The 27,019-nt window shown below is 43.1% G+C and overlaps 1 protein-coding gene across 2 annotated transcripts in view; it reads left to right on the forward strand.

The window, feature by feature from the left end:
- The window catches only part of COL4A2 (collagen type IV alpha 2 chain), a 405,245-nt gene that overhangs the window by 78,612 nt on the left and 299,614 nt on the right, over window positions 1-27,019 (forward strand). For both annotated transcript variants that reach the window (XM_073556824.1, XM_073556825.1), the window contains exon 4: window positions 23,721-23,801. In XM_073556824.1, the coding sequence (XP_073412925.1) occupies window positions 23,721-23,801 (81 nt within the window). The remainder of the gene's footprint in view (window positions 1-23,720; window positions 23,802-27,019) is intronic.

Here is a 27,019-nt window from a genome sequence, read left to right on the forward strand (position 1 = left end):
AGGTACAAGAGGGGCGAGCAGAGAGTAGTCAGATCACAGGCAATGAGTCATACACAGAGAGGATAGCACAGTACAGAATCAACAGGCAAACTCACAACGGGAAACAGAACCGGGTCAGAACCATATAAACAAGATATAACAACGAACAGGCACAGGCACACAGAGGTCAGCACACTCAGCCAAAGGCAAAAGTATAACTGGCAGGGATTGGAGCTTCCCAGGGGTTTAAGAAGCTCTCCCAGAACCAGAAAGAGGCCACAATCATTAACCGCAGGTGTGCAGGTCAAAACCTGCACTGAGCTCCAGACATTAACCCCTGATGTGCAGCTCAAAAACCTGCACTGGGATCATGACAGAGCCTTTATGGCACAGTGGAAGCCTCTCCTCAGTGCAAGACATATGAAAGTATGAAAGGTCGCATAGTGTTTGCTAAAAAACACATGAAGGATTCCCAGACTATGAAAAATAAGATTCTCTGGTCTGATGAGATGAAGATAGACCTTTTTGGTGATAATTCTAAGCGGTATGTGTGGAGAAAACCAGGCACTGCTCATCACTTGCACAATACAATCCCAACAGTGAAACATCGTGGTGGCAGCAGCATGCTATGGGGGTGTTTTTCAGCTGCAGGGTCAGGACGACTGGTTGCAATCGAAGGAAACATGAATGCGGCCAAGTTCAGAGATATCCTGGATGAAAACCTCTTCCAGAGTGCTCTGGACCTCAGACTTGGCCGAAGGTTCACCTTCCAACAAGACAATGACCCTAAGCAGCACACAGCTAAAATTACAAATTGTGGCTTCAGAACAAATCTGTGACCATTCTAGACTGGCCCAGCCAGAGCCCTGACCTAAACTCAATTGAGCATTTCTGGAGAGACCTGAAAATGGCTGTCCACCAACGTTCACCATCCGACCTGACGGAACTGGAGAGGATCTGCAAGGAAGAATGGCAGAGGATCCCTAAATCCAGGTGTGAAACACTTGTTGCATCATTCCCAAGAAGACTCATGGCTGTACTAGCTCAAAAGTTTGCTTCTACTCAATACTGAGCGAAGGGTCTGAATACTTAAGCCCATGTGATATTTCAGTTTTTGATTTTTAATAAATTAGCAAAAATTTCTACATTTCTTTTTTTTTTTCAGTGACGATGGGGCGCAGAGTGAACATTAATGAGAAAAAAATGAACTTTTTTGAATTTACCAAATGGCTGCAATGAAACAAATCCTGAAAAATTTAAAGGAGTCTGAATACTTTCCATACCCACTGTAGTAGTATATAATAATAATGTGTATGTCCTAAAAAGTTGAATGGCACACCATTTCCTATGTTCCCTTTAAAGCACATCATTTCCATCACTTGACTTTATACACTCAGTGTCTTGCATCAGTACCTCAGTATCTGGTTCAGTGTTACAGTACAAAAAATGCTAATGTCATAACTTGCAATAAATTACAACTCATATACCCATTACAATTGTAATATAGGCTAGTTTGACAACTATTACATTTTTAATTAATTGCTCAGTGAAAATTCAGCCTTGTCAATGGATAAATGTTTTGCAAACCTCCATGCACATAGTTTATCACAACTACATCTGGTTTCTGTATACTTAATTACATCTTCTGTGAACTCTTGGTGATGCATACATAGGTATCCCAGAATTAAATTGTTTCCATACCACTGTAAACCTTCTGCAGGTGATCTACATTATATTATGTAAACAGGGAAAATGTATCCATTTTTACATATGTTTATAAGTATTCTTACAGTACATTCCCAGATATGCTTCTTCAAAAATTGCAACTTGGTTCTTTAATGTAAAACATGTTTAACTATTTATGGTTGCCTATAATTCATTTTATGTGAGCTGCAATATGTTTGATTAATTTTCAATTACTCTAACTAAATGCGTGTTATGTCTTATGCAAGAAAATGTGGGCAAGCTATAAAAAGATGCCATATAGTATGCCATAGACTATTTGAACAGACTTTACATTGCAGTCGTTTTCATTAATGCTTCCCAACATTTTAGATTAAAGCTGTGTGCACACGTTGCGGATTTTGATTGCATCAAATCCGCAGTGTGGTACAGTACCAATGATAGTCAATGGGAATTTGAGAATTGCTGTGCACATGCTGCGGAAAAATCCACCCGGATTTGCATGGTTTTATTTTCAGCAGCATGTAAATTCTTTGTACGGATCTGCAGCGTTTCTGCACCCATTGACTATACATTGAGTAAGGAAAATCCACACAACAAAAAACACATGACAATCCGCAATAAATCCACAAGAAATCTGCATCAATTCCGCATGAAATCCGCAAGCGCTTTGGTCTGCGTTTTCTGCCAAGAGGTACAGATTCTGTGCAGAAAATTGCACACACAAATTTGCAACGTGTGCGCACATCCTAAGTGTATGTGCACATGCTGCGGATTCTGCTGCGGATCCGCAGCGGTTTTGGCTCTGCGGGTCCGCAGCAGATTTTGCTGCGTTGTACAGTACCTTTATTTCCTATGTTAAAAAAAAAACGCAGTGCACATGCTGTGGATTTTTCCGCGGTTTACAATCCGCAGCATGTCAATTCTTTTGTACAGAACCGCTGCGGTTTCACACCTCATCCATTATGAGGTGTGAAACCGCAGGGCAAGACTGTGGAGACCTGTGTGTCTTAACCAGTGCCTTCCCCCCTCCTTCCAATCCCGTAATGAAACACAGACAATCCTAGGTGGGTTGAACAGGTCGGTCACAGTTTATTAATTACATAATCAGAGAAAGGCAATTACACTGCGTAACTTGCAGCTCATGCCGAGATCCTGTCCGCATTCGACAGGCAAGTTGGCCCAACGAGCGGTTACGAACCTTTGCCCTCCTTCTCCTTCTACCGCAACGGAGGATCCTGTGTATAACCTACATGGGACTCTGACCCCCACCCATCAGCGTTAGGGCCTGTTCAACCCCATCCTGTAAATCAGACAGAAAAATATCGAGACCAATGTCCGTCAGGTGAACTCCGTCCGGTCTTAATAGTCTTGTGTTATCCCATTGCAGGTGGTGGTGACGAATTACGATACCGCCTTTTCCTCTCACAAATTTTCCCATCCGGGCTTTGAATTTCCTCCTTGTGCGCTCTATGGCTTTTTTATCTCTTGCGCCTCGCCAGACAGCCCGTGGTATCATCTCTGACCACACCAGTATCATATTTGTGAATAAAGAGGGGAGCCGTTCTATATCCGTTGTCATCCATTTATACAGATCCGCCACCTTTTGCTTGCCAAGATCATTGCCACCCGCGTGTACCACCATTATCACCGGGCGCTTTGCCCTCCTTGATATGTCAACCATCTCTTTGAACACCTGTTTCCATTGGAGGCCTCTGATACCCCTCCAGTTAACCTCTAGGCCCGGGAGGTAAAGATTCGTTCCTCCCGGATGTAGTTTGGCCCTTTTTTCCGCCCAATAGACATAGGAATGTCCTAAAACCCAAACTTCAACTCCTGCAAGAGATAACATGTTAATTCAGCAAATCAGGTCTTATGTATCTGGCGAAGCATGGGGATTTCCAACGCCCTATTCTCTGCACCTCGGCCTCTGACACTCCTGCCCTAGCTGCTTCTGTGGCTGTCCTGATACGGAACGAGTGTGTCCCGAACTCTTTTGGATTTGCGCCGGTTTTCTCCAAGCATAGCTTAAAAATTGCTTGGAATTGGTACTTAGAGGGGATCCGTCTGTATGAGTGAGGAAAAATCTACTTGCATGCTTTATTACGACGTATCTTTCGACGATCTTTAGCGGCCAAAGAGGGCCATTTGATGAGTTAACCAGAACCCATGAGCCCCTACCAGTGGGATCACACTTGGATTTCCTCACCCGAATGCGCATAACGTCACTGCATATAACTATGTCCTCATTAATTAGGCCACCTTCCGACGCGTTTTTTAACCGTGGTAGTAATTTGCTGATGCATAGTGCTCCGAAAAAGGCGACTGCAAAGGCTGCAGATATGAGGACCGCCTTGTATTGCGATGTGCAGACTGATGGGGCTATGGAAATAATGTCATGCAATAATCTCAGTGATATGGAGCGGCAGCATTCTTGGCTTGGTTGATGCCTTTTCCATCCTTTGATGGCTTGCTTAATGAAAAAATACTTTGTAACGTCCGCCCATCCCATTAATTGAAAGAAAAAGGCTAACCCCGATAATTTCCGTACAATAGCACGATAGCTTCCAGTTGTCCGCTGGGAGGGAAAGAGGTAGTTAATGGCACGGACACCTGGCTTTAACCCCTGTAGGTGTGGCCGTAGGACCCTTCCCCTTTAAGAACCATTGGCCGGCAGGGTCATCCCAATTAGTGCATCACCAAGGGGAATGGTGTGAGGGGGGGGACTGGGCACTGGCCAAATTTTATTGTTGTTGTTAGATGGGCTCCACAGTTAGAGGCGCAATCCTTATACAGTTCTGCGCCTGCCAAACCACAGGCAAATCCACAGATAGGATTCATCTGCGATTTCACTACAAAATCTGCAGATCCAAAAAACTCTGTGTGCACATGCCCTCAAGCCAAAGCATAATATGTTAACACTAGTGATGGGCAAGCACTAAAATACTCAGGTGCTTGTTACTCCAATCGAACAAATTGTAATGCTTGAGGGCTCATTTCGAGTAACGAACCAAATGGAAGCCAATGGGAAACTCAAGCGTTTTTCAGGCAGACCCTACCAGGAGGTCTGGTGGAAGACGGAAAATTGCTGGAATGGAATGGGAACATCATAGGAAAACCCCTGGATGCATCTCTGACTCCCATTCACTGCTGGAAACAATGTTGTCAGAGTATTGCGCCACTTTTACAGACTGACAATAAAACATCCAAAATCGAAGATAAAATGGATTTTACAGGAAAAATGTTAGGAAACTATTTCCTATATAGTGACTTGTATATAATGCAAAATAAAAAAAGTATTTGTTAGGCGCCGGGATTCGCCTTCTGCACAGGAGAAATCCCAAGCCATGTCTTCTCCTGCGGTCTCCCATTCAGTCTCAGCGGATCCTGCTCAGCAGGTCTCAGAGTATTGCTCAGACACGTGCTGTGCAATTGATTGCTGCTGCCTCTCCAGGTTCAGCTATAGCAATCAACAGCAAACAGACCTCCTCTGACCACAATTTAGGATTAGCTCCCTTTTTGGTGAGGGCTACCAAAGGAGCTATGAGGGTGAAGAAATGAGGAATGAACTGACGATAATAATTTATGAAACACATAAAGCGCTGCACCGCTTTCAGGAAATGTGGTTCCTGCCATTTCATTACAGATTCCAGAATAGACGAGGTATTGTTGCTTCGGTGAAATCTCATTTCACCAGGGCTACCATGTTAACTCGCCCCAATGTGGATAAGCCCTTCATATTAGAAGTGGATGCCTCTTCCATCGGTGCTGGAGCGGTTCTGTACCAGAAGGACGCTCAAGGTCGTAAACATCCATGGTTTTTTTTCTCCAAGACCGTCACACCGGCAGAGAGAAACTATTCCATCAGGGACAGGGAGTTACTGGCATTGAAGTTAGCCTTCTCGGAGTGGAGACATCTCCTAGAAGGGGCTCGGTTTCCCTTCCAAGTGTTTACCGATCACAAGAATCTGCTGTACTTGCAGACAGCTCAGCCGTTGACCTCTCGCCAGGCCAGATGGTCCTTGTTCTTCTCCTGATTTAATTTCACACTTCATTTCCTCTTCTGGGAGAAGAATCTACGCGCCGATGCGCTGTCCAATTCTGTTCTCTCCTCTGAAGAGGGAGACGAGCCTCGGCTTATCGTCCCGTCGGAGAGTCTGCGTACGGTTGCCCCAGTTTCGCTGGAATCCGTGCCTCCGGGCAAGACCCTGGTGCCTCCTAATCTGTGGCCGGAGGTTCTTGGTTGGGCACACACATCTAGGTTGGGTGGACATTTTGGTACCAATAGGACATCTGAGATCCTGGCGTGCTCATATTGGTGGCCGCTGATGGCGCATGACGTTAAGGATTGCATCCAGGTGTGTGTTTCTTGTGCCCAGAACCAGCCTTCCAGGTAGAGACCCGCGGGGCTTTTACATCCACTGCCAGTAGCGGATAGGCCCTGGGAGATGGTCAGGATGGACTTCATAGTAGGTCTTGTTGAGTCTCATAATAATACCGTCATCTGGGTAGTCTCCGACTATTTCTCCAAGATGCTACATCTTGTGCCCCTTCCGTCGGTCCCGTCGGCATTGCGTTGGCTACGCTTTTTATTAAGCACATTTTCCATTTGCACGGGATGCCCTACAAAGTTGTCAGTGACTGGGGTCCTTAGTTCGCTTCTCGGTTCTGGAGAGAGCTCTGTAGGCTACTCAGTATTGAGCTTAATCTTTTTTCAGCGTATCATCCCGAGAAGAATGGGTTTGTGGAGAGGGCCAACCAGACTCTGGTCACATATCTTCAGCATTTTGTCTCTGCCAGGCATGACGACTTGGCATCTTTACTGCCATGGGCAGTTTGCCCTTAATAGCGTGGTCGCCGATTCTACAAAGCAGACTCCATTCCTCCTTAATTATGGTCAGCATCTGCGGTTTCCCATTCCCATTCCTGTCTCGTCTTCCGACTCTAGGGTGGTAGACTGGGCTGTGGAGGCTCGTGACATCTGGGACCCCACACAGGATGCCATCAAGGCCTCTAAGGAGAGAATGAGGGTTTCTGCTGATGCGCATTGTCTTCCCGCTCCTGTTTTCGCTCCCGGCGACTTGGTGTGGCTCTCTGCTCGGAATATCAAGCTGCACGTAGAGTCCACTAAGTTTGCTCCTGGTTTTTTGGGTCCCTTCAAGGTTCTGGGGCAGGTTAATCCTGTGATATATCGCCTGTCCCTTCCGCCGTGCCTTGGTATCACAGACACCTTTCATGTCTACGTCTTGAAACCCGTTTATATGTCTCGGTTTTCTGAGTCATCTGCCGAGACGTTGGGTGCGTCTTCGGACAATTTTGATGTGAACACAATTGTCGGTTCCTAGGTGGCAAAATTTTTTATCTGGTTGACTGGAAGGGTCATGGTCCGGAGGATAGGACCTGGTATCCTTCTTCACAGGAGGAATCCCAAGCCATGTGTTCTCCTGCAGTCTCCCATTCAGTCTCGGCTGCAGCGGATCCTGCACAGCAGAGACATTGGTCTCAGCATATTGCTCAGACCCATGCTGTACAATTGATTGCTGCTGCTTCTTCAGGTTCAGCTATAGCAATCAACAGCAAACAGCAGCGAGCAGTCGTTCATGAGACTAAGTCCGGGTCTCGCCCAACTGAGCATGCTCGTGTGGTGGCAACCTCTCTTTGGTGGTCGGCAGTCAGCTGCTCAGGTCCTCAAGCGAGCTGGAATTGGTTATCTAGCAAGGTCCTGGCAGACTGGGATCTATAAAAGGATCTCATAGCCGCACGGCCGTGCGCTAGTATAGACCATGTGGTGTGTGTGTTGTATGCACGTATGATTGTTTTTGGTGACTGACTCATTATGAACCCCTACCCTTGGTATGCATGTGTTGTTCAGCCCTGCTAGCTAGTGCCTCAGGCAGAGTCAGTGCCTAGCATCAGCGCCAAGTAGTGGCATCACATGTGCGACACTGTGTGCATAGTGGGTCTGGTCAGACTCTAGCCCCAGCGTTCTAGGGGTTGAGCCTAGAGACCTCACTCGTGCCAAATCTGCTGTGCCCTGTTACGTTCAACAGGGAATAGCATTCTTTTACGTTTTTGCTTCGTCTCTGTGTCCCTGTCCGGCATGTTTTGCTGCTGTTGGGCAGTAAATCACTGTGATTGGCCAGCCGCGTCATGTCATCGGGTCAATCTAAGACCTGGGGAGCCGATTCTCAGCCCACTGGCCCTATATATATATTTATATATATATATATATACGGAGACACAGAGATGAGGCTCCTTCTCCTTCTATGATTTTTATGATGCTGGCAGACACGACTGATATACGGGCAGGCTATGAATCCAGTTAAGACAGGACAAGCCAGAATGGTTTCAGAAGAACTGGGTCTCTGGCAAGGGGATACTGAACCACAACTGTGGACAGAAAAGGAATCGCAGATGCGGACAGACATGGAATTGTATATGTAGACAAACAGAAAATCACACATATAAACAGGCAGTGAACCACAAATACAGTCTGCAGACAGGCAGGGAACCGCAGATGCAGTGGACAAGTACACACAGGACTGACAGGACCAAGTTCACACAAGACCAATACAAGGACAGGTACACACATGACAGCCAGAGCCAGACTCACACAAGGTACTTACAATGAAGTAGCAAGAATAGATGCAAACACTAATGTTGCACAGAGGCAACAGATTAGAAATAGGTACAGGTTCAGACACTGCAGGTTTTAAAGATAGGTACAGGTTCAGACACTACAGGTTTTAGGGATAGGTATAGGTTCAGACACAGTGAATTTAGGAAAAGATCCAAACTTAGATACAAACAGGTTCAGGGATGGGTCCTAATTCAGACAAGGACAGTCACGGATTCAGGGATTAGGCCTGGATATTCAGTCTCCAGGCTTGCTGAAACAGGAAAGATCAGATACAGGTGTAGAATCAGGGTTCAAGCCTGGGTATTCAGCCCACAGGGTGGCAGGAGCACAAAAGATCAGATACAGGTACAGATTCAGGGTCCAACCCTGGGTATTCAGCCCACAGGGTGGCAGGAACAAGAAAGGACCTGGTAATTCAGCAGATGCACAAACACACTGAAAGATATTATTGCTCAGGCAGCTCCCAGCAGGTGGAGTTGCCTTAAATACTAAGTGCCTCCAAGATATTGACTGAGAATTCATTAGGAGTGCATGCACTGTCTCTTTAAGAACTAGGAAGCTCCCACACGTGCACCCTAAACATGCACAGCAAGCAGGACCAGAAGCTCACTGCATGGCCTGGAGTGGTGAGTAAGTCTGTGTCCCTGTATGGTAGTGGATGGGAAGCCATGCAGAGACAAAAGCAGTGGTGTTACACATTGGATTTCTGAAAGAGGTTAAATAGCATTATTTCTAAAAATAAAAAGCTTTAGCCCATCTTCAGTGTATACAGTGTGTCAGTAAAGTCATAGTGCACTTTTGACCAGTCACTGGGAAGCAACAAAAAAATATAGAAATGTGAAATTTGCTCCAAATAAAAGAAAAACTCCCAGTTTCATACCTATTCAGTGCAGTTCGATGTGGGCTCTATTTGTTGCCCTACACACATCCAAACGATAGTGAAGTTCTTGCCACACAAGGGTAAGGACCTCTGGTGTAACAGAGTGAATAATGTCTGTGATTCTCTGTTTTAAATGATTAATGTCGCTGATACGTTCAATGTACACTTGTTGCTTCACATAACCCCAAAAGTAAAAGTCTAAGGGCGTCAGATCTGGGGATCATGGTATACTTATATACTTTCCTGTGACTGTTCAAAATTGCACCATGACTTTACGGACACACTGTACTTAATCCTTAAATTGTGCATCCTCCAAAGTGGTGTCATTGAAACAAACATGTTGCAATGCCTTTATTCAGTGATATTCCTGAAATGACATAAAAGGTTATGATCCTTGGAATGTGGTTATACAAGAACAGGAAAGAAAATGCAATGTACTGAAGAGCCCAAAATAATGGCAATTCACAAAATTATTCTACCATTTTGTTTACAGCTTCTTTGCAGACCTATATATTTTTATCCTTGTGGGTTTCCAAGTCTGCTTGATTTATTTTGTTCCTTGTTTGTTGTTAATTGGATGTACATGAGAAGGAAGTAAAGGAAAGGTGCAGTAGATGGGATTTCGAATGCATTATCAGACTATACGGGGTCATATACTGTAGCTCTTCATACGAGACATTAAACAATTCTGTATTTTTAACTAAGATCTGCTTATTTGCTTTACTTGTAAATGTGTTGTAACAAGAAAAATAGGGTATGTATGCAAATATCTAAAAATCCCATAGAATACTCCTGCAAATACATAGTGCATACTGTACAAAGTATTCTGTTGTTAAAAAGAAGATAAAGTATTTGATTTCTTTGTTTCTCCTTTAAATGTATTTCCAAATTCCATAATACTTTCTTATTTTCTCTTCATCCCCAATGGATTTAAATGGAGTTAAAAAAATGAATGGAAAAAAATGAAAAGCAGTATAATTCTTATTGTTGGCATACCAGCAGATAATGGCGTCTGTGCATTTTGAGTGTGGACTTTCTAATGGTCACGACCTCTACAATGTGGATTCCCAGCTGTGCTGTGTGCTTTACATTTCAGAGGTTTCTTGCTGGGAGTCTCATATAGAATGCATATACAATGATCATGATTAGTTTATGAATTGCGCAGTCCCCATTCAGCTATTTATTTTAACATTTGAGGTTTTCCTTTAGTTCAGCAATTTCAAAACAAACAGAAAGTGTCAAGGTCAAGTGTAAGTTTCAACAGCGTAATAATGATTTCCGTGCTCGAACAGTCAACATGACCTGGCCCATATTGTCTGGTCTTCCTAGAGAAAGGTACAATAATGAGTGTCTGCAGGCAACAGTCAAGCCTGGTGGAGTTCCTTAAACGGATAGGATCAATAGAGTCCTCAGTGCAGTTACTTACGCATCATGCAGTATCATCAGTGAGGCATCGAATTGGCTCCAAATCCACAAACCTGCATCCACAAAAGGTCTGTGATTAGTTCACCAAGATGTTGGGAACAACCTCTTTGTTGAGTTTCTTCAAAAACCATGTGCCAGTGAACCTATAAAAAATGATGCTTTGATGCTGTTTTGAAGGCAAAGGACGGTCACACCAAATATTGATTGGATTCAGATTTATTTTTACGTCATTCACTATGCATTTTGTTAATTCCTAAAAATCAACTTCTATTTTTGAAAGCATTATTAGTTTGCAAGTTTTTTCCCCATGCCTGCCTAAAACTTTTGCACAATGCTGTTTATATATACTAGGCATTTTTCTATCTAGATGAAAGTAGTGAGGTTAAGGATTATCTAATGTGTATGGGCAAGTTAACTAGCCCCAACATCTACTGTCATTGAAAACATATTAAAATCCAGCGTGCCCATTTCTTTGTTCTTTGGGGACATAATAAGTCTCTGTCAGTTGTTTATTTAGGGCTCATACTCACATACAAGGAACTCAGACGAGTCTCACATCTTAATACCCGGCACTGCCGCCGGCACTCGGGAGCGGAGCGTGCGGCTGCATAGAAATACATGCAGCTAAACGCTCCTATCCGAGTGCCAGCGGCAGTGCCGTGTATTGACTTGCGAGACTCGGCTGAGATTCTTGCATGTGAATATGAGCCCTTACTCTCTATCTGGCAATACACAACCCGCTTTGCAAATTATTCATCAGTAAAAAATAATCACCTTATTAATGAGACACCTGGAATAAGAACTGGCTAAACAGCCATGTTACTTTGGATAATAATCATAAGAGCAAGGGCATAGTTTACTGACCAGAGAAACAATTTCTTGCGCAGCTTTTACTACACAACGCAGCTGCGCCCACTAAGATTTACAATGTATTATTCTGCAGCACGAAACAATCACTGACCTCAGGGAGACCAGTCAAAGAAAACACTGCGGCAGCCGGCAAAGGCGCTCAATCAGTGAAATCCTAGGTGCATTACTCCCTGGGAAATATGAATATGCAAATAAAGTCCGTGGAGCCTCATTTAAGAGTCTCAAACACGGGACTAGCCAGATCTTCCTCCAGGGAAGGACCCAGCCAAGGGGTGACTCCTTTCGGAAACCACCAGTACCACCATATTAAGAGGCCCTTTAAGTTAATATCCAGCTCTTTACGAGTTTACAGATATGACAAGGGAAATACCAAGGCCAGGTATCCATCCACAGACAGCTGTTTCAGGGTGTCTGTGGATGGATACCTGGCCTTGGTATTTCCCTTGTCATATCTGTAAACTCGTAAAGAGCTGGATATTGACTTAAAGGGCCACTTAATATGGTGGTAATGGTGGTTTCCGAAAGGAGCCACTCCATGGCTGGGTCCTTCCCTGGAGGAAGATCTGGCTAGTTCCGTGTTTGAGACTCTTAAATGAGGCTCCACGGGTATTATTCTGCAGGTATTTGTCAGGCGTGTTTGTTGCTTGCTCCATGATGGGGAAGCGCTCTCAAAATAAACAAAGCATGAGGGCTTAATAAAATGGATGTGAAAGATGTGTCAGCTGACATCATTTGGAGAAACGTAGAGGAAGCTAAATATTTACGTGTTTCTATCTTATTGTACAAGTTGTTTGTACAAAGATAGCTGCATTCTTGGTTCCTATGCACCATCACAAATCTCATGTTGGAGAAACCTCTTAATACCACATCAGTTTTCTTTTCTTAGCACAATAGCTGTAATTTATTCACTCATAATATAATTCGACATTTCAGGCTAATTATCCTTAAATAGCAAAATATTCAGTAGCTGTGATCTCATTATAGAAATCCTTAAGGGAGTCTATCACCGTCAAAACTCTTAATGAAACCTTTTATACATTCATAAAGTAGACTTTTGCCCCTAAAAAAAAATCATATCTGCAGTAAAAATTATTTTATTACTTATATAAATGAGTACTCAGTGCACACTTGTCGTGGCCAAGGGTTCCATTCAGCCCTTTCCCGGCACTTCCTGTTATGTTGATTGACAGCACTCACTGTGGAACACTAGATGAATTGCACTGTACGCACTGACACTGCAGGAGCTGATAGCACACAGCATCAGAGCCGGAGGGCACTCTCTCCCTCTCCTGTCAGCATTGTCTGCCCACTATTGTGTAATCCTAAATTCAGTCAGTGGTAAACAGGAGTGAACCTGCACTGACACTGTATGTGCTTTGTTCATTGTCTATTGTATTGTTGAGTACAGTGCTCCAGCAGTCCCATTCAGGATGTGGCTACAGAGCCCTGTTCTCGGGATTAGATAGCTCCTATCTTTTAGTATGGCTGGGAGTCCCAACTCCAGCCCACAGCAATCTTCAGGTTATTTCCTATCTTATCCTTATTTTTTAAGAATAACCTTTAAAGGTGTAATTTTATGGATTTTTAAAGAGAATATGGTTGGAGTTTGTATTCGTTTTCATCATACTGCAGAATCTTTACCTGCTGTAGTCCTGGTTTTCATCATGGTGGCTAATTTTTTTAAAGTGACCAATATAGCCCAATATTCAGGATTGAGAGTCCTCAGTAGTTGATACCTTTTAATGGCTAACTGAAAAGATGGTAATACATTGCAAGCTTTCGAGACTACTCAGGTCTCTTCATCAGGCTAGACTAATACAAAATCAGTAGTCTCGAAAGTCTGAGTAGTCTCGAAAGCTTGCAATGTATTACCATCTTTTCAGTTAGCCATTAAAAGGTATCAACTACTGAGGACTCTCAATCCTGAATATTTTTCTATCCACTGGCTAACACGGTACAAAGATATACATCTTTCCTGTATCAATATAGCCCATACATCTTTGAATCCTCTTTTGTATATATTCAATAGATTATTGTCATGTGGCCTGTACGCCCTAGGGGGCTCCCTGGCCTGTCTGAACATTTGAATATTTGCTTAGAATAAGAAAATTCAGGAAAAGCTGAACTGAGTATTAGGAGATTTTCAGGTACATCTTTAAGTTTCATAATTATAAATTTTCTAATGAAAACATGCAGGTATCCGTCAGCACACATCCTATGCCAATGCCATCCACCATGAAAATCTTTTTTAATTTTAAGAGCACCCTAAATAGATTAGTCATAGTCACTGCGTGACAATCCCAATCTGCAAATTCTAAAAAAAATTGTTAGTGCAGTGCTTCTCAATCTGTGAGGGTGGCATCACGCATAAGGCCTCAGGCCTCACCGGCTTGTTGTCTGAAGAGGTAGTTTTTATAAAATTGATCATATTTTGCACAGGCCTTTTTATGGCTGCAGCTATTTCTATTTCAGCAACAGATCTGACTGAGTTTACGAGGAAACAATTGTAAAATTAAGAGACATTTTTAGTTTAAGTGTCTGTTTACATGGATCAGCTGACAGCACTAAATGAGCACTGACAGATAAACATTTACCGATTAAAGGTAATTTAATAAAATTCTTACACAGGCAGACCGCGGTAAGTGATGCGCCCTAAACATAGTAACATGGTAACATAGTTATTAAGGTTGAAGGGAGACTTTAAGTCCATCTAGTTCAACCCATATCCTATCCTAACTTGCCCTAACATGTTGATCCAGAGGAAGGCAAAAAAAACCCATGTGGCAAACAGTAGGCTTCACATTGGGGAAAAAAATTCCTTCCCGACTCCACATACGGCAATCAGACTAGTTCCCTGGATCAACGCAATATTAAGGAAACTAATGTATATACCCTGTAATATTATACTTTTCAAGGAAGGCATCCAGTCCCTTCTTAAATTTTAGTAGGGAATCACTCATTACAACATCATATGGCAGAGAGTTCCATAGTCTCACTGCTCTTACAGTAAAGAATCCGCATCTGTGAGTATGCTTAAACCTTCTTCCCTCCAGACATAGAGGATGCCCCCTTGTCCCCGTCACAGGTCTAAGAGTAAGGCTATGTGCCCACGTAGCGATTCTCATGCAGAATAAACCTGCGCAGAATTGCACACCCTGCTCCCAGGAAAACGCATGCGTTTTTTGACACGCTTTTGTAAGCGTTTGTCAAGCGTTTTTGCCCATATAATTGATGGTATGTGGAATTGCGTGCGATTCCGCAAAATTAATGAACATGCTGCGTTTTTAACCGCTAAGGCTACTTTCACGCATCAGGTTTTCGCCGTCAGGCGCGTTCCAGCGTCGTGCCAGAGCGCCGGATCCGGCAAATGTTTTGTAAAACCTGATGTGATGGATCCGGTTTTCTGCCGGATCCGTCTTGCGCATGACAGCCAAAACCGGATCCGTCTCATCCGGTTCATCCGGTTTTCGATCCGTTTTTCGACGGATTACGCCGGATCCGGTTTTTAAAAAGGCCCCTTGTGGCCTTCCGAACAGGATTGGCTACTGAAAAACTATATATAGCGTGTTCCTACAGCCCTTCTTTGACAGGTTGTAGAGGAGAAAGTGCAGGTTGGAGAGAAGAGCAAGTGACTGGCGAAGATGGATGTTGTCATTGGAAATATTTTGAAGAATTTGGCGGATTTTACAGCGGAGGCGAATCGTTTGAGGGTGATTGTTCTGGAGAAGGAGAGAGCGAGACAGCAGCGCATCAGGCATCGTAGACGACGTTTGTGGATCCACCCCATCACAGCCAAGAGAATGACGCGTGGGGTCTATTCTACACTCTGCATGGACCGTAGACGAAACCCGGAGAAATTTTTTGGATATGTTTGGATGAAAATGGAGAATTTTGATTACTTGGTGGAGCGCATTGCACACCTCATAAGAAAATCGGACACCTATTGCCGCTTCTCTGTTTTACCCGCAGAGCATCTGATGGTGACTTTAAGGTAAGCCACATTTATTGGATACGCTCGCATCAGAGCACACTTTCACTGCAATCTTGTTGGTGGTAGTTTGTATGTCCAAGTGTTATAGCTGAGTTTTGGTATGTAATGCTGTTATTTTAAACTAATTGATTGTTTTTTAACTTCCCATAGATTTCTTGCAACTGGAGAATCCCTTTCGTCACTGCATTTCCAGTAAAGACTCGGGATTTCCACCATATCTGGAATAGTGAAGCACACATGCCGTGCACTGTGGGACTCCTTAGCTGAAGAATTTTTACCAGAGCCCCCCACCTGAGAGGTGGATTGAAATTTCTGAAAAGTTTCTACAGATATGTCGGTTTTCGAACTGCTTGGGCGCTGTGGATGGGAAACATATCCGCATTGTAAAGCCAGCTGGATCGGGATTGGAATATTTCAATTACAAGAAATATTTTTCAATTGTCCTCATGGCCATCGCTGACGCGGAATACAAATTTATTGCTGTTGATATTGGGGCCTATGGTCGCTCAAATGACTCTCAAGTTTTCAAACTGTCTGCCATGGGGCGTAAACTGTATGGAAACACCTTCCAGTTCCCATCCCCTAGACCGCTGCCGCAAACATCTGGACCACCTATGCCATTTGTCTGTGTAGGGGATGAAGCCTTCCAGCTGTCAGAACAGCTTTTGAAACCGTACGGTAGCAGAGGATTGTCAAGAGCAAAACGCATTTTTAATTACCGCCTCACAAGAGCAAGAAGAATGGTTGAATGTACCTTTGGTATTCTGACAGCCAAATGGCGGGTCCTATTGACTGCGATCAACCTCAAGACAGAAACTGTGGACGAGGTGATCAAAGCTTGCGTGGTACTCCACAATTTTGTTATCTGCAAGGAACCCATTTCCATTGAGGACACCTCTGAAGAAACCACCTTGCAAGATTACCAGAACATTACCACTAGAAGTCCTGTGACGGTTTCAGTAATGAGGGACAATTTTGCACAATACTTTATGTCGCCTCAAGGCAGAATAGACTGGCAGGATGACAGAGTGTGAAAGATTTGTGCCCTAACCACACTTGTGTACCTTCTGTACCAACAGTATATACCTTTGCCAACCAAAGTTGGCTATCTTGTCCTGGTTTAACTATTTTTACCTTTAGGCCACAGGTGTGTACCTGGTTGTGTTTTATGCAAAGTATTTCACCTTTTAACAAAAGTTGTGTACATTTTTAGGAAATCACCAACAAGATACACAACTTTTTTGGTGAAATAGTTTGCTTCAAACACAACCAGGAACACAACTGTGGCAAAAAGGTAAAATTTATTTACCTTTTACCTACAGTTAGATACCTGGTTTTGAGAACCTTTTTACCTTTTAAATACCCTGTATTTAACCTTTTTTTTACCATATTTCGCCGCAGAAAGAAATGACAGGCAACCAGTGTAAAACAATAATTAAACTTTTGTTGAAAATTTTTTTTTTTAGAATACTTTTTTGAAATTTAAAAACTTTAATAAAACTTTTAAACCACAAACTTGTTAATTTATTTAAAAACACACATTCTTATAAATTTGTGTAGTGTGTGGTGGAAATACTGCTGGAGGGGCTGCGGGACACTTCGACACTGGGAGTGTGGAGAGAGGACTGGGATCGTGGTGGGGAAGGAACAGTTAGAGGTGAAGGTGTGGAAAAAGCTAGAGAATGGGTGGACATGTGGGAGGCAGAAGAGGTGGTGGGTGGTGGAGTGGAGGGTTGGGCAGGGACTGTAGGAGCAGATGATGTGGATGGAAAGTGGTATGGGGAAGGAGTTTGGTACGGGGAAGGAGTTTGGTACGGGGCAGGTTGCTGGAAGTGGGGAAATGTCTGGTAATGGGGAGGTTGCTGGTACTGGGGAGGTTGCTGGTACTGGGGAGGTGGCTGGTATGTAATAGGAGGGGAAGGATGGAAAGTGGCTGGAGGGGGTGCAGGTGGAGGAACTACTGGGGTGGGAGGAGGAGGTTGGGAGGTAACGTGCTGGAGAGCACCGTGGCACGAATGCATTACATGCATCTGCTGGCTAGGAGAGAGCATTTCCATGCGCTCCACAACAGACCTGAAAAAGGTGTGGTTTGGCGAAGATCTTGATTCTGAATGCATGGTTTGCAGAAGTGTCTTCATCTCCAGAATGCTGGAGTTGATCTGCTGAAAGCCTGCGGAGATTTGCTCTGACAAGACTTTTAGACAGTTCTGGAAAGATGCATTCAGATGCAAGAACTCTGGCGCATAAGTCTTTTCCTGATCCCTCTGCCGCTGCCGCCCAGTAACCGCAGGTGTACTAGAGGTGTCAGGGGCAGAAGGGTGGGGTAAAGGGAAAGCGATCTCCTCACCAGCAGCTCCATGTAATGTTGTCGGCCACGATGCTCCTGCGCTGGTGGATGGGACAGATGAGTCTAATGTGTGGGAAGGCTGGGAAGGTGCAGATGTACCGGGGTGGTCGAAGTGTCCCTCGGTGCCGGTCTCCTCAGGGATCGCCTCAGAAGGGTCCAACCGTGCAGGCTCCCGAGTGCTGCTCACCGTGCTGTGGAATAATGAGGAAAAAAAATTAAAATAGTGACATGGCATGGCCCTGGCTGAAAACATTTTTTTACATCTAAACATTTTTTTTTTATATGTGGTCTGTAATATTTACCTTCTGGTAACCATTGTATCCCGGAGGAATGACAGGGCTCGTGCGTACTTGTACTTGCTCCTGCGTCCTCCAGATCCACTCGGGGCCCGCATCTCTTTATTGACCTCCTTCTTGAAACGATCCCTCACAGACAGCCACCGCTTCACAATTCTCTCCCCTGAAACGAGAAAGGACAAAGTGGTTAGTATACAACATCAGTGTTTCCCAAACTCCAGTCCTCATGGTCCCCAGGGGTCATGTTTTCAGGATTTCCATAGTAACTAGAAATCCTGAGCACATGACCCGTGGGGACCACGAGGACTGGAGTTCGGGAAACACTGGTTTACATCAAGCAACCGGTACTGTATATACTTACGCTCTTTAATCTGGGCCCGAGCATTGAGGTCCTCCCAGCGGTCCACAAGGAGCGAACAGATTTCCTCCCAGAGCCGTCGGGTAACTATCAGGTCAGCATGGCGGCGGTCAGCCATATTCCATAGCGGCTCCCTTTCTCTGACGAGATCGATGAGGTGGTCCACATCTATTCCTCCATCCTCACCGTCAGAGTCGGGAGCACGCTGTGAAGGCTGTTAAAGTAAAAGAGAAAAATAGCAAAATTAGGCACCACACTTTAAGACATGAAATAAAAAGTGTACCAAAATGTAACTGAAATATTATACTTACACGCTGGTGACCGCAGCGTTGCTGTCGCCGACGACCCTGGAAGGCACTGCGAGGACCTCTTGGCCGAGCACCAGATTGGAAAGACTAGAGAAGAAAAGAAAAAAATTTATGTGTTTGGATGTTGGCATATTTGCTGTGTGATGTCTGCGGTACATTGTTTTCTATGTGTTGTGTGTAGTGTGATGTTGTGTTTCTGCGTTTGATGAAAAAAACTTACCAATTGTGAGCCCACTCCAGGTGTCTGTCCACCCCTTCCTTCTTCTCCTGGGAGCTCCTCTTCAGATTGTGATTCCTGTTTTGAAATAAAAGCCAATGAATATAGACATATATTACAGAGATGATGGATTTTGGAAATAAAGACTTACCATCAAACGCTAACGATGCGAGGGAGGGCTCCCAGAAGAAGATGTGGTGTCTCCTGCTGGCCAGACTCCATGCCTGTGGGTGGTGCTGCTGCTGCCAGTGCTGCTGCTGCATCTCTTGGGCAGCTGTTGAATAAAGAGAAACAAAGGGCCAATGAATATCTTGATATTCCATGGCCCTAGTTTTGAGGAATGGGGGATTTGATAATTACCGTCTCTCATCTGCTGGTGCACTCCCCTCCCGTTGTTCAGCATGTTCGCTTTGCTGCTCCATTTGGGGTGGTGGTGGTGCTGATGGTGCTGCAGTGGTCTCCTGCCTTCTCTTGCGCCTGGTTCCTGTCTTGGGTGGCATGTTGGGTGTGGCTGAGGGTCCCACTGTCATGGTTTCATATATGTGTGCTGTGGGCAGAGCTACTGAGCATGCTCAGACCCAAAAAAATCGGATCCGGCCTCTGGATCCGGCTTTCGCCAAATCTGGCACATTGCGGCGCTCATAGACTTTCATTGTGTGAAAAAGCCGGACGCGCCGGATCCGGGGGGTCCGGCTTTTTCGCCGGAGACAAAAAACGTTACAGTTGCTGTTTTTTTTCAGACGCCGGATTGCCACACATTGCCGGATCCGGCGAAAACCGGACGAAACGCATGGCCATCCGGCGCAAATGCAAGTCAATGGGGGGTAAACCGGATCCGGCATTGCATTGCAAATGAAGATAATAATACCAAAGAATTTGTGTTTGCAATCATTTTCAGGAAGAAACTGAGTATTATCTGACAGAATTGCAGGGGTGTCAATACTTTTGACCACAACTGTATTTGGCCTAAAATACAAAGGAAATGTCATCTTTAACTTTAGGCCTTTTAGAGATCATTTAATCGTCAACTTTCTTAATTGTTCACAATAACAGTAATTTTAACCAGAGGTGCCCAAACCTTTACATGCCATTGTATATACAGCTCTGGCTGAAATTTAGAGATCACTGCAAAATGTTCAGTTTGTCTGATTTTTCCCTATAAACTTCTGACAACATGTCTCTGAATTTCCAAGCAATAAATTTTGTATTTTTTTCTGACAAAGAAAAATGGTCCAAATTGAAAGAAAAACGGTGCTTTCATACCTCAAATAATGCAAAGAAAGCAAGTTCAAAATCATTTAGAAACAACAATACTGATGTTTTAACTCAGGAAGAGTTCAGAAATCAATATTTTGTGGAATATCCATGATTTTTAATCATAGCTTTCATGCATCTTGGCATGCTTTCCACCAGTCTTTCACACTGCTTCTGGGCCAAAAATTTAAGCAGTTCTTTGTTTGATGGCTTGTGACTATCCATCATCCTCTTGATTACATTCCAGAGGTTTTCATTGGGGACCAGGACAGGGTTTTGATGTGGTCTCTTAATTTTTGCCAGAGCTGTATATATTTTAGAAAGTTTATAATCTTTCTGTGTAAGTGTACTTTAACCATGGACATCCACTAAGAATGCTTAGTCCCAGGCATTATGTTAGTCAATATGGTAGAAAAAGTGAGATGATCTCATCTACAGGAATTTCCTAGCATTTTTCAATTTGTTAAATAAAAGACTTGTTTTATTGGATATGGTTTTATAGACAGTTCGAGGCACATTATAAGTGCATGATATTAAGACAAAATGTACTCTCCTCCCACCTAGACAGTGAAAATTACAGTTTATGTGCCTTAAAGATATAATATTTTGTTCTTTGAATTCATGCATTGTATATCAAGTGAGCAAAAGACAATGGACCATTCTTACATAAAAGAATCAATAGGCGCGCTTTGTTCTTTCTATATATATACTACTGTGTTGTGGTTTACCCATCATTTACATAGAGCCTTAAGTAGAACCTCAGCAATAAAAAAGAATATAAGAAAGAGAGACTAAATGCATGTCTTTATTTCGCCTATCAACATAACGTATTCTTTCAACACAAAATAGATTCATCAGTGAGTGTGTGTATAAGGAAATGGACAAGGAGGTGCCCTTGTTCCCCCTTGAGGACACGCTTGTTGTTGTCATGTGTAATGTGTATTGTGACTTGCGTTATTAGTGATGGATTGTATTTTGCCCAACAGTAGGGAAGTTAGAGTTAATAGCTGAGACTAGCCCAGAGAGGGAGGTGCTAAAGCGAAGGGACAGAGACAATTTCCTGTCATGAGGACAGATAAGGCCCAGCGTGCAACAGAAGCAGACCTAAGGTCTCACTAGTCAGCAAAGCCACGTGACGTGGGTGTCCCTGACGTGAGTGGAGACCAAAACAGGGGATGGTGAGATCCAGAGTAGAGAAAGGAAAAGTACAGGACAGAGTGATGAACTAGTGATGGATCCTGGGACAGGACGCCTAACAGTAGGGCCCCAAGTTTCATAGATAGAGAGGTAATGGGCCAGAATGGAACAGGGAATGTGAGACGAAGAGAGAGCCCCGGGCTGTAGTTCCAAGGCGTTAGCAAGGAAAGAAGTTACGTAATGGCCATAGTGGCAAACTAGTTCGCCTAAGGGAAAGGAGGACGCAGAAACACTGGTTGAGGACAGGACTCCCACTTACTGAACTGTAACTGTAGCTATTGTACATTTTTCCCAGCAAGTTAATGTTAAGTAATGTTTATTTTTGAGTGGTGTTCTACCTCACTGAAGTGTTCAACATCTGGTCCTTGCCAGCTGAAGTCACCAGCATCATGTGGCGTGCAAGGGTGTAGTGCTTCCATAGACAAAGCCCACACACCCAGCCAGGACCCCCATCTTCATGTAGCATGTGGGGCATGGAAGAAGAGTACCTTGCCCACGGCTACCACGCCACGCTACATGTGGCTACCTATTTTTTTTTATTACTTCAAATAATTATAACTCCAGTAGTGCACGTATATTTTTTACTAAAACGAGAATAAACCCTTTCAGAAGGGGAAAAGAAGCAAAAACTTGTTATAGTATGTTCATGTAACTAGGACCTTGTTCTATTTGACTGGTGTTGGTCTACCACTCTACCTGATCAGGCTCTGTTTACTTCCAGTGCTACTTTATGCTTAGACGTCATCTGCCGAGGTTGGACTCTTGAAATCCCCATAATAAGCAGTAATCACCAGTCTTGTACTGTCCATACAACTGTGTCTGGTACTATACATGCCACTATTTAACATTGACAGCCATATGTCCCACTACAATGGCAGCTATTGAACTTACGTGACTGTCATTGTGCCCCCACTAATCCTGGGAGAAGTATGTGCTGCCTGCTTTCAACTACCCATAAAATTTTGGGATGATCGCAGTAAACGGAAAAATGGGTCTCTTGACTTCTGTCTTGGTTTGACAACAAACAACTTGAAATCCATGACACAGATCCTGTTTGCCAAGATCTGATAAGTTGGTAAAATCATTAGCCTTGCACATACCTATCATAAAAACACACTGTCATGTTATATTGTCAGGTGAAATGTTCCGCATAAGGAAACATTTACAGAACCCAAACTAGCTAGGAAAACGAGATTCATTCTGACATTAAAGCATACCTTTAGAGATCAACTGAAAAACCTAAAAAGAAAAGTAAAACAAATGAATGCTGCTTAGTTATCAATTCTATTAACATGCTGACTGCTTACTTAAAGGGAACCTTTCACCTTTCACGCTGCCCAAATTGCGTGTATCATTGAAACAAAGCCTGGCTGTAAGATTACAGGCAGGTATATTATTCTCTGAAGCATGTCGGACTTTAAGAGAAAATCTAATTTAAGGATCTGGAGACCATAGCTGCTCCTGGTCGGCTTTTCACAGCCCTTTTCACAGCGATTCTAGAGGTGATTGTTAGGTCTTTTGCTATGGAAGAGACATGTCAATCATCTGCAGTGGAGCGAAGAGAAGTTGGCCAGGGGAAAGTATACATTCACTGAAATACACTTTGGAGAAAAATATACTGTACCTGCCTGCAATTGTTCAGCCAGGCTTTGATTCATCATGCTGCATGCAGTTTGGGCAGCATAAGTTACTACAGGCCGTTCTGCATTTCTGGTGAGTTACCGACATCATGTTAAGAGCGATAGACAGCTGTTTAGATAGGTAATAGTTTAGAGAGGTAAAGAATTTAGAGATGAAATAATTGTCTAGTGGTTCTATGTTTACAGCAGCATTGACACTGATTAAGCAAATGTATCCCTTTTAGGATTAGGAGGAACTGCACTGTAATGACAATTACTTCAGCTTCATTTTTTCTGTAAGAGGGTAGACAATATGGTCAACAATGAAAGGGATTGTCCAACAGAGGAAAATGTCTGCTCTGTTCTAATGATGTGCTCTTCAAGTTACCTGATCGGTGCCCCACTCACAATCTGCAACAGTTCTCCATAGTAAAGACCATGGTTTTAGAGTAGGGTATCATAAAAGCTCCTCTTGGTGTCCTAATATCATTGTCCTTATGGTGTATGACTTCAAGCAACCTAATCGTCATTTCCCATGTACAGTTTTCTTTGGTCATATCTAGAACATAATTGAAGGACAATTGAGTGCATATCTGCTTAACATAGCAATCATTAAAAAAATGTATATTCACCTTTCCCCTGTATTTTGTTCTTAGGGCGGCAAGTCATACACCGGACCCTGTGGCGGACGAGATTGCAGTGGTGGATGCCAGTGTTATCCAGAAAAAGGCAGCCGTGTAAGCTATAATATATTGCTATTTTATTTGCGTTTGTTATAGTAAGTGGCATAATTTCTGCAGATTCGCTCTAAAGTGAATCAGCCACATCTAAACCGTCTTAAGCATTATTACTTATGCTTTGACTGTACAATCAAATTTCCTTATGTGTAACAAAGACTGTTCTTTGATTTCTTGGCTAAATTATGATGATGAAAATTTTGGGTGGATGAAGGGGGCCTTGCCATATTAGGCTTTTTTTATTTTAGCATTCGTCTATGAATAAAACAAATTATACATTAGGCATCAAGGTAAATTAGCTCAATAGAACTTTACATCTATTTTTTTTTCTAGTTTTAGACAATAAAAATTACTTGGCAACACAGATCCAAAAATATCAAGTTGTAGACCTTGGTAAAATTTAATAGAACTTAACCAACTACTGAAGGCTCTTTAGCAGGCATTTTCGTTAAGGGTACATTTAGTCAACAACCGGAAGTTTACTACCCTGTTTGGACAGGCCGACCTCACTTCCATACACTCAGAGTGATCATTAGAGGGAACCCGTCACGTTCTATAATGCTATTAAGGCCGGGGTCACACTTGCGAGTGCTATGCAAGAAACTCGCTCGAGTCCCTCACCTCAATACCCGGCACTACCACTGGCGGTTCGGACCGGAGCATTCAGCTGCATAGAAAGACATGCAGCCGCACACTCCGGTCCCGAGTGCCAGTGGCAGTCCCGGGTATTGAGGCGAGAGACTCGCGCGAGTTTCTCGCAGTGCACTCGCAAGGGTGACCCCAGCCTAACTTACAGATAAAATCTTCAGGTTAATAGCGTTAGGAAGGTGCCCAATGGCAGTACTGAAACTGTGCAACCTGAAGAAAATGAACTATATTCCTCTTAGTAGCTGCTGGCTTTCTTATACAGGTGTGTCGGCACGGCTATAGTCACGGTGGCGGCTGTAAGCACAACCCGGCACTTGGTTTGACTCTTTGCAGAGTTGGCTGTTAGCAGGGACTGTAGCCGCTCCAGCACACCTGTATGACTGAAAGCCAGCAGTTCCCCTCGAGGACTTTACTTTTCTACTGTGTGCCACACTTTCAGTGTAATGGCCAGGTAGCTTCCTAAAAGTATTAACACTAACTCTACAGCTGCAGGTTAAAACCATTATCTGACATGACAGGTTCCCTTTAACACATGCACATGAGCACATTGACTGTTCTGTGTGCATAGACTGTCATTGTTTTCGGAAGCAAATGTTTTGTTTATAGAGAAAATGTGCTGCCGAAATCTACCGTTTTAAGCAAACTTAATAATCGTTTAATTAGATGATCGTTTTGCTCATTCCTTGGATGATTGTCCGCCTTATTACACTGGCCAATTTTCATGAAACAAGTGTCTCTAGTGTAAATGCACCCTAAGTCTGCACTTTTCAGTCATTATGTAACTAAACAAGGCTATGGTTGTGCATTTGGTGCATATGGTGGGAAGGCTCCCTTCCTTTTGGCCTCTATCAGATTGGACTATCCTATTATTCCCTTTTATTTTATACTACTACACCAGTACCAACATTAGTACATGAAGACAGCACTTAGTACAGTGATCAATTGGAATGTTAGGTCAGCCCTTACCATATAGATTTGTATCGCAGGAACCTTCATCTCCCAATATGAGCCATCCCAATATGAGCCATGTTACGGAGATGCTTGGAGTTTTTGTTACCAGCCATCATCTGACTGCCAACAATACAGAAACCACAGCATTGATTCAATGCACTCAGTAGCATTATTAAACATTTACAGAGTAACAACCTTTGGGAGATTTTTTATATGTTATGTCTCTTTTATTATGAGCAGATCAGTGTGGATGCGGGTCATGATACCCCTACCAGTGTCTCAAAAGTTTCCTTTGCTGAATAATGCCAAAACTACATTGTACTACAATAACTCACAGCAAGTGATGAATCACCAAAAAATATTTGCGTGCTTTTTGAAGTAGTTAACATAATTTTCAAAATGTCCAGCAAACTTTATATTTTACCTGTATATAAACCCTTAAAGCATTTGTGAGAGTGCAAAAATATATGACTAATAGTGATGGGCGAACGTGCTTGGTCGGATAAGGTGTTATCCGATCATGCTCGGGTGCTATCTGAGTGTCTTCAACGTGCTTGAATAGTATGTTCGAGTCCCCGTGCCTACATGTCTCGTGGATGTTAAGACACCTGCCACACATGTGGGGATTGCCTAACAAACAGGCGATCTCTGCATGTATTGCGGCTGTCTAACAGCTACGAGACATGCAGCCACGGGACTCTCAGATAGCACCCGAGCATGATCCGATGACACCTTATCCAAGCAAGTTCACTCATCATTAATGACTAACACAAAAGCAAAAATCTTAAAGGTTACTAAAGATTTAAGTATACTGACAAAAGAGAAACATAGAGCCATGAGAGTGCATATAACGTCCACACATTCAAGAATTATATAATATTCTATATCAATTTGGATGTATATTTACAATAAGTATTCTAAATTGTCTGCAGTCATCTGTATATTCTTGTAGACTTGCGTATGGGAACAACACTGACAAAATCAGAAGGGCATGCATTGAAGTATTCCACTAATTGTCTAATTTAGTCCCAGAGCATGACCCTCGGGGAACATTATATTACTTGTGCACCCGTTCTTGACCAGGATGACCCAAAAATCTTAATACTCGTCATTTTATTAATGGGAAACATTCCTAAACCCCCTATACTTTGATGACTTTACTGTTTTTCCATATTTTAAGCTAGTTGATCTATTGCTTGAGCCATCTACCATCAGTTCCATAGTCAAACCAATTTGAAATTCTTCTACGACATGGAGAGAAGGCAATAAAACAAATGTCTCAATGTTGTGTTATAGCATCTTAAGTCTTTGAAGCCTCATGTTATCTGCCATATGTAGATTTATTCATATTAGTATATATATATTGATAGCTAACACCTCTACACAGAGATCATACATATTGTTCTGTCTATTTGTCTTTTACAATTTAAAATAGTCTATTGTATACTCTTGTCATAAATTTGATAAGACATCCCACCCTGAGTAAGTGGTGACAGTTTAAAATGTATGGTATGTCGGATTATTTTGGGCTCTCTAGCTGATTATGTCAGTACAAGCTCTACATCAGCACTATCACCCAAACTGATACATAGATGCTAAAGAAAATTAGCAACTTCCAC

This window comes from Dendrobates tinctorius, unplaced genomic scaffold (assembly GCF_039654945.1).
Source record: "Dendrobates tinctorius isolate UK_male_01 unplaced genomic scaffold, ASM3965494v1 ptg000240l, whole genome shotgun sequence".
Taxonomy (NCBI): Eukaryota; Metazoa; Chordata; class Amphibia; order Anura; family Dendrobatidae; genus Dendrobates; species Dendrobates tinctorius.